The following is an 8,762-nucleotide window of genomic DNA, read 5'->3' as shown; positions in this document are numbered from 1 at the left end:
CACAGACCTATCTTTCCTCCCTGCCTCCCTCTCCCCTCTGTGAGCACATCAGGGCCACCACCAGCCTCTCTTTCCAGCCTGCCAGCATTGTGTAACTCGTGGCTTCCTCCAAAGGGTGCAGGAGCAAACCAATATTGCTAACTGCTGTGGCACAGCATGTTGGGTTGCCCATTGTGTTGTGCAGCATGGCTCTTTGGACACCTCCATTCTCTTTTGTACCTTGCTGGCCCTTCCTGGATTTGCACACATAATGTCCAGGCACATTCAATCAGCTCATTCTTTCTCATGTTTATTTCTCTGGCTGTGAGGCAATTGGCTTGTGTACGTGTCTTCCTTTATTGGTCAGTTATAAACATCCAGGTAAACTTCCTTTCTTTGATGGCATTTCAGCGTTACATGGAGAAACACTAGAAGCAAATCAGTCCAATTCAGTCATTCCCTAAACCCAACATCCTCCTTCTGAGATCCAAACCCAGTTTTCCCAGAATCCTTTGCCAGGGTCAGACTAGGGAGCTGATTGAGCCTGCTAACTGGGGTGCTTTTAAAGGTGACTGTTGTACTGTAGCAGAAAAAAAAGGTGCTGCCAGGAACGTGGTATGAGGAGTATATGGCACTTGCTGATGTCATCTTATGACAAGGCAAGGATTCCTAAACATGTGCAGGGGCACACTAGCCATGGAAAATCAATTAGATAAGTTTTGGCTCCTGTGTCTGCAAATATTCACCTACAGAGGAGGCTGCCTACTGCATCTCTGCATGAATCACTGCTCCAGCCTTGTTACCTTTCAAGTACAAGGATGCAGAACTACCTTTAAAGAAGGCTACCTGTGGCATCTCTGTACAACTTGCTGCTCTGTCTGCAGCCAGGAGGCACACCCAGAAGCGGGACTCAAGCTAATACATAGAGAGTGCAGAATCCTTACATACTCTGGAGCAAATCTGTGGGCACAACAAAAATCATCTCCAGTTTTGACTCAGAAAAGGAGTGTGCTTGAAGTATGGAAAACGCTGTTCTGGACCCTACAGTTCTTGTGAGTAACATGTGAGCCTTAAGAAGTTGCCCTCCCTTTCCCCCTGGGTCTACTCAGTGTAGGCACGACCATGAACCATTTTGTGAGCATGGTCTGCCTGTTACAGGACCACTGTAATGTTGCATTTTACCTACAATGAAGTAAATTTTCTTTTCCCTTGTTGCAAGGAAAGAAAGTGGGCACAATTATGTGTGAATTTGGCATGAGTGTTGATTAATTTCCCATACCCAGGTCAGAAAGCCATCTACATGCATTTGGTTCCCCACTAATGTGTGACAAAATAAACACTCAAGTCAACTTCATGCGTGACAAGGCACACTTCCCCCCCCCCTCACATAGGAGAAGCACCACGTGTGAAGAATCCCATGGTCATGGCGTGAAAACATGCAGAAGGAATGACAAGCACGGCATTTTAAACTAGATTTCCCCAAGTACAAAACACACAGGAGAGAAAGCAAATGTAAACATCGATACAGTACATACATACTTCCCATATATTCATGCAGCAGGATGAGGGGAAAGTTGCACATGTGAACCAATCTTTGGTATGATAACACAGTCTTCTTCATGTGATTCAGCAGCTGGTGACAGCCAATCTTGGGAAGGTCCACCAGTGAGTGATGATTTATGGCAGTGAAGATTGTCCAGCTTTTGTTTCACCCGAGGCCTCGGTTTATATGCCATTTATCTGAGATGGATCTCACCTTTCTCATGTGTGTGTGTTTAACTTGCTCCTATAAGGCACCAGAAAGACCCCACTGATGAGAGGGGATTTCTTGATGAACCTTGATGGACATGGGTTCAAACCCTAGCCTAACTCAAATCACTCAGCCTCTTGATTCTCATCTTTAAGATGAGAATAGGGTGGCTCACATGACCTCACATGAAGTAGGTGAGACCCAAAGAGGCGCCTTTCCCCCTCAGTATTAATATGGTCAAATAGTTTGGAGAAAAGGCCCACCCACAGCTAGATAGCTGGTTACCAGGTTGCAGCAAACACACCTGCCCACACCAGGAAAGCACTAGAGACACGACCACATTCTTGCCCGTTTTCAAAGGTTGATTTAAGGCCTTTCCAGATACCACTAAACTGGAAGCCGGACAGGAGACTCTAATTTACACAAGACCAGGCCAGGAAATCCTAGCCTGTCTTTACTTATAGCAGTAGCCTATCCTATCCCTTTGGCTCAGGGCAAGTAACAGGACAACAGAGACTGGGCAAGTCTCCCTTTCTGCTCTTCCCTGTGGATCTGGGTGCCTACCCCCCTATAGGAAGTGTATCCATCCTGTCTCACAGCAATCAGGAGTGGGACTGGGGGGCTCCTCCTCCTCATCCATGCAGGGCGGGGGGCACAGAGTATAGTTGCGCCCTTGGTTGTTGTCCCAGAACTCTTTCCCACCCACAAGGTAGCAGAGTGCAAACTCGAGGGCAACCCCTGGAGCTAACGGTACAGGCAGTGGGAGGCGGAAGGCAAAGCGGTCGGCATGGTCCCGGTCCCGCCCGGCAGGGGCAGCGTAGGATGCCCAAGCTTCGTGTTGCGTGACCCAAGCGTCCCAGGTGTAGCGCACAGAGACCCATTTCTCGTAGGCTAGGTTGAGCACCCGAATGGTGCCAGACACACAGGAGCCCTCGGCCCGGGCTCCCTCCAGGAGAACACACTGCTCCAGGAGGCGTGGCAGGAAGTCAGGCATTGACAGGGGGTCCGGGAAAGTGGGTTGCAGCAGGCAGCGGAGGCTGAAAGGCTCCTGGAGAGGCAAAGACAGGAAAATGTGAGAACTGGAAGAAGGAGCACTGAGGAAAAGACTTTTTCAGAGAAACAGAAGGGGCATCAAAAGAGGAAAGGGGGTAAGGTGCTGGTTTTGACCTTTAAAGCCCTATACTGCTCTGGGCCAGGGTATCTTAGAGACCGCCTACTTCTGCACAATCCGGCTTCTCCCCTTAGGTCATCAGAGAAGGCCTTTTTACAAGTGCCGCCGCCTAAGGAGGTACGTGGGGTGGCGGCAAGAAACAGGGCCTTCTCAGTAGTGGCACCAACGCTATGGAACTCCCTTCCCCTTGACTTGAGAATGGCTCCCTCTCTTGAGACTTTTCGGCGAGGCCTGAAGACCCTTCTGTTTAAACAAGCCTTCTGAGTTCTCGGCCTTTTTAACATCTTTTAGTATTTTTTACAGGCCTGATTCCTCTATGGTCTGCTGCTTTATGCTCTTTTTATCTGACTACTGTTTTTATGGTATCTGTTAATGTGTTTTTAATATGTTTTTTTTATCTGTTGGTTAAATTATGTTTTTAATCTGTTTTTAACATGTTGTAAGCCGCCCTGGGTCCCTTTTAGGGAGAAGGGAGGGATATAAATAAAGTTTATTATTATTATTATTATTATTATTATTATTATTATTATTATTATTATTATTATTATTATTATTAAGGAGAAAAAGAAAAGGACAAATGCTCCAGAATCCAAGTGGGAGGAAAATGAGCACAGAAGGAACTAGGAGGAAGAAAAGGTGAAGAACTCAGGGGGAGAGCAGTAATAAACCGAGGTGAGGAGGACAGCACGGGAACAAGGAAGACCAACAGAGCACTGCCAGGAAAAAGAATGATGAACTACAATGAGAAGTCTGAGGCAGGGCAGGCCGAAACCCTCATGGCACCCGAGGAAGCATGCTAAATGCTGCCCCCTTACCCGATGGTGTATGTGCCTCGACCACTCTCCTCGCTCAGCACTCTCTTCCTCCCCACATTTCCTCTTCTTCTCGGTCCCACTCTTCCCTTTCCAGTCGAGGGGGTAGAAGGAGAAAGAGGAGCAACGGAGGCAAGAAGGCAATGGCCATGGGCACCCCCCCTCACCAATCTGCTGCCTGAGGCAAGCACTTTAGTTGGCCTCGTGAGTGGGCCAGCCTTGGTCTGAGGACATTAATAAAGCCTTGGAGGAAGGGGATGGGAAAGCTAGAAAAATGGGCTCTAGCTAACACTCTGCCTGGCTAAGACAGATGGAGAAGAAGGAAGGAGTTATGTATGTCAGTTATGCAGGATCGAAATCCTGCATAACTGATTGGCCCAGACTTATGGCTGGCCAAACGGGTGATGGATCGAAATCCTACCATCGGATTTATTTTATTTATTTATTCGATTTATATTCCGCCTTTCTCCCCCGAAGGGCACCCAAGGCGGCTAACAATCAGGTTAGAATACAAGGCAACAGACAAACATTAAAAATACAAAACACTTAAAAACAATTAAAACAAGATAAAATACATAGATAAAAATACATAGCAGCAGATTGGAAGCACGCAGTAAAAGACATAATTTATAAATTTATAACAACAGCCCTTATAGTGCCTTGAAGGCTTTCCTGAATAAAAAAAAGTCTTCAGGCCCCGCTGGAACGTTAATAATGAGGAGGGTGCTCTCAATTCAAAGGGGAGGGAATTCCATAGTGCAGGTGCCACCACCGAAAAGGCTCTGTTTCTGGCCTTTTCCCTTCCCTTCACCACTCTCAACGACGGCACAACCAACAGGGCCCCTTCTGATGAGCTTAGAGAACGGACCGGATTAAACGGAAGAAGGCGGTCTCTCAAATACGCTGGTCCCAAGCCGTTTAGGGCTTTAAAGGTCATAACCAGCACCTTGAATTCAGCCCCGAAACAAATGGGCAGCCAGATTGGCCCTCTAGTTAAGGTTTCAAATGCACCAATCATGGGAAGTCTGGGTGGAGTTAAAGGCTATAAAAAGCCAGGGGTTTGCTTTGTATTTTGCCAGGTTCTGTTCTGAAGATGGAATAAACGTATTGAGCTGTTATCATTATGCCTTCCTTTATTCGCATGGACCCACTAGATAACAGAAGGGAAGAGGTTTGAAAAGGAGAGGAAACAGGGATGTGCGGTGGTTGGGGAGACAGGTGAGGCAAAGCCTCCCCATTGGAGTCCTTCAAAAAGTGCCACCATGGTGTGAGACACCTCACACTGTGGTGGTGCTTTTCAAAGGACTCTGCAGGGTGGCTCTGCCTCACCTGCCTCCCCAGCCACTGCACATCCTAAGGAGGAAATGTAGGGGAAAGAAAAGTCAGGTGGCTTTTGAGGGGAATTGGGGTGCTTCTTGCTTGGAAGAGAAAAAAGTTCCCAGCCTTTGGAAAGCTTCATGAAAAGCCTTCTCCCCAGGTCTGTTTTAGCTCCCTCTCCTTAATAGGCTGGACGGCGGCAGTTATCAAAACGTGCTTGCCTCTTGCAATAGTGTCAGGGGCTGCAAGCAGTGAGCAAGCGGAGGGATCAAGAGGGTGAGTGCTGTTCAGGAAACTGCCAATAAAATACATATTTCTTCCCGTGCTCTCTGTGGATCATGCAACCTCAAATGTTTATGATAAACCATCTTTAGTAGTTCATCTTGTGTTCATGCTAGATCAATTGAATCTCTTGCCTGGGTTACCGTTTCTTCCTGATTGATGGATCTGATTCATGGAATAAAGACTCAAGGGTGTGAGTCTATATTTCTAAAACACTTGACAAAGGTGAGAAGCTAAGGATGCCACCCCACCCATGGTTACCTGAGGAATCCACCCCCTTTGTGGGACAGACTTCTAAGTAAAATGCATTGGATTGCGTTTTCAAACCAGCAAAGTTAACTTTCAAAACCAGCAAAGTTTTGAGCTGGTTCTGTGTTAATTAAAGCTTATAATACTGTTCCAATCTTAGTTGCATTTGGGGGGGGGGAGGCCTACAGTCTGTGAAGAAAACATAAAGCACTTTAGACTGTGTGTGTGTGTGTTTGTGGAGTCCAGACATATTTTAATTCCCTAGGTTGGACCCAGCTTCCCTGGGTCTTCTTGGCCTCAAACTACATATGGCGTTAATGATATTATCCCCTGCATGTTCACCTTTTAAAATGATTAAAAAAATGGCTGTGGGAGGCAGTGGCGTAGCTAGAGGGGGTGCAAAGCACTAAGTTTTGCAGGGAGCCTCACCATCACATGCAAGTGGCCTCTCCCCTTCCCCTTCAGAGCCATTCTGGGGCGGGGGGGGGAGCAAAACAGAGGCATTCACCTCTTCTCTGACATTTGCCTCCATTTTGCTCCCCCCCCAGAATGGCTCTGAAGGGGAGGGGAGGGGCCGCTTTCACGCCGCGGTGAGGCTCCCTGCAAAACTTAGTGCTTTGCACCCCCTCTAGCTACACTACTAGTGGAGGGGTGACTATCAGGATCAGGTTCAGAAATGGCCGCACTTCGCTTCTAAAGCAGTGTTTCTCAACCAGTGGTACGAGTACCACCAGTGGTACCTGTGGTATCTGGTGGTACTCACAGGACCCCCTGGACTCCTACCAACTGCGAGATCAGGAACACAATGCAACAAACAGCAGTGGGAGGCTCAACTTGGTGGGCAGAGCTCCAAGGTATGCTTTTCTGTGCTTGAAAAAGCCCTCCCGTCCACACTGAGCCGCTTACTAGTGTTAGTTGCATTGCATTTGACCTCCCAACCCAGAAGTAACTGGTGATGATGTCATCTCTAGGTACTTCTGGTGGTACTTTGAATAGGTGGACCATGTGAATTGAGGAAAGGCTACGGCGTTTGGGCCTCTTCAGCCTAGAAAAGAGACACCTGAGGGGGGACATGATTGAGACATACAAAATTATGCAGGGGATGGACAGAGTGGATAGGGAGATGCTCTTTACACTCTCACATAACACCAGAACCAGGGGACATCCACTAAAATTGAGTGTTGGGAGGGTTAGGACAGACAAAAGAAAATATTGGTCAGCCTGGAACTCCTTGCCGTAGGATGTGGTGATGGCATCTAGCCTGGATGCCTTTAAAAGGGGATTGGACAAGTTTCTGAAGGAAAAATTCATTACGGGTTACAAGCCATGATGCATATGTGCAACCTCCTGATTTTAGAAATGGGCTATGCCAGATGCAAGGGAGGGCACCAGGATGCAGGTCTCTTGTTATCTGGGGTGCTCCCTGGGGCTTTTGGTAGGCCGCTGTGAGATACAGGAAGCTGGACTAGATGGGCCTATGGCCTGATCCAGTGGGACTGTTCTTATGTTCTTAAACTACAATTTCCAGGAGGCCTTGCAGGTCTCTTGCTGCCTTGTGTGCTCCCTGGGGCATTTGGTGGGCCACTGTGAGATACAGGAAGCTGGACTAGATGGGCCTATGGCCTGATCCAGTGGGACTGTTCTTATGTTCTTACGTTCTTATGTATGGTGGAGGACAAAACTTGAGCAAAACTGTTCCAAAGCATCTCAACCTACCTGGGTTGCAACAGCACCCCAGTGTGGCCCAACAGTGCATTGCACAGAAATGTTTTCCTCTTCTTTGCCGATGGAGACAAGAGTCAGGAAGAACTTTTGAATCAGGCAAAGCTGAACGTCCTTCTACTGCAGGGGTCTCTAAACCTTTTGGCCAAAGGGTATCTGACATATCTGACACAGTGTCAAGGGCCAGAAAAAAAATTAAATATAAAATTTAAATACATGAGAGATGGATCTTGGATGGAATAAATGAATGAATGAAGCTCAAATGTCCAGGATTCCTCCAAGCACCAACACAGCCCAAGAAATAAAGCACACACTTAAATGGGCCCCATTTCCCCACCCCAAAATCAGAACTCTGGTTTGGTCAACTGGGCCAGAGGCTCTCCGGGGATCAGAGGCTGGCTGCGGGCCGGATAGAGACTCTCCGCAGCCCACATCTGGCCCCCAGGCTGGGGTTTGGAGACCCCTGTTCTACTGAATCCCACAGCAGGGCCTCCTGGTGGCAGAGAGTGAGGATGATTTTTCTGCACAGAACTAACACTTTCCCTTCCTGCACCTCCACAGAGAACAGCAGTTAGTTCTGTTTCTTCCGCTCATCCCCATGCCCACCCCGCTCAACCCACAGAAGGCCGAGCCCCCTTACCTTCACAAGTGGAGAAAAGGGCAGGCAGGGGGCAAAGTGACTGAGGGAGTCACGCCTCAGCTGGGCATGGACGCGCTCCGGCACCTGTGGCAGGTCATGGGGCCAGAACTTTCTGACGCTGGTGAGCTCCAGGCCCAGCGAGTCGGCGAAGCGGACCCTCTTGCGTGTCCTGGGGCTCCGGCTGCGTGAGGCCTCCCTGCTCCTGCCCCGGGCCGGGGCCGAGCGAGTCCGGCGCCTTCCCCTCCTCCTGGGGCCCCCAAAGAGGTGGCGGCGTCTCCTGGGCCTGCTGCGCGGTCTCCCTTCAGACTCCGACTCAGAGCCCTCCGTCCCGGAGTCCTCGGCCAGGCTTGGCCGGGCTGTGCGGTAATATGCCCGCTCATACAGGCCGGCAATATAGCTCAGGTTCCTTGGGATGTTGCTGGGGGTCAGGGGTGACGGAGGGGCACGGGCCATGAGGGCAAACGCCTGCCTTTTCAACACGTTAGCAAGGCGGAGGGTGCTTCTTCCCTGGCCAGCTCTTCCCAAACTCTACCAGAGAGCTGCTGGGATGGCTGATTCTGTTACTCCATTGGGGGGGGGAGAGTTCTCCCTTTCTTGCTCTTTCAGCTTCCCTGTGATGTCTCGGTGTTGACTGTTTCACTTCCCTCTCTCATCACATCAGTGCAGGAGTACAGCTCTGGTTGCTCCTGCTAGAGCCTTCTTGCCATGCTCTGACCTGTCGGGAAGCTTCCAGCTTGCCTGTCCTTTCTGCCCTTTCTAGCACTCCATCAGGACAATGCACAGTTGGCTTCTCTCTGCTTCGGGGAGCTGTAGGTCTTGCTCTACCCTTCCATCACCCTC

The 8,762-nt window shown here is 49.2% G+C and overlaps 1 protein-coding gene across 1 annotated transcript; it reads right to left on the bottom strand.

Annotated features, from left to right (window-relative positions):
* Positions 1–2,297: 2,297 nt before the first annotated feature.
* Positions 2,298–8,375, bottom strand: PPP1R3E (protein phosphatase 1 regulatory subunit 3E). The gene is made up of 2 exons (XM_066631382.1): positions 7,923–8,375; positions 2,298–2,777 (listed from the first exon to the last, which is right to left on the bottom strand). The coding sequence occupies exons 1-2, from the start codon at positions 8,373–8,375 to the stop codon at positions 2,298–2,300; spliced, it is 933 nt and encodes a 310-aa protein (XP_066487479.1).
* Between the last annotated feature and the right edge of the window lie 387 nt (positions 8,376–8,762).

This window comes from Tiliqua scincoides, chromosome 5 (assembly GCF_035046505.1).
Source record: "Tiliqua scincoides isolate rTilSci1 chromosome 5, rTilSci1.hap2, whole genome shotgun sequence".
NCBI classification, from domain to species: Eukaryota; Metazoa; Chordata; class Lepidosauria; order Squamata; family Scincidae; genus Tiliqua; species Tiliqua scincoides.
The sequence above is the reverse complement of the archived record's forward strand: the minus strand, read 5'-3'. Positions and strand labels throughout refer to the sequence as shown.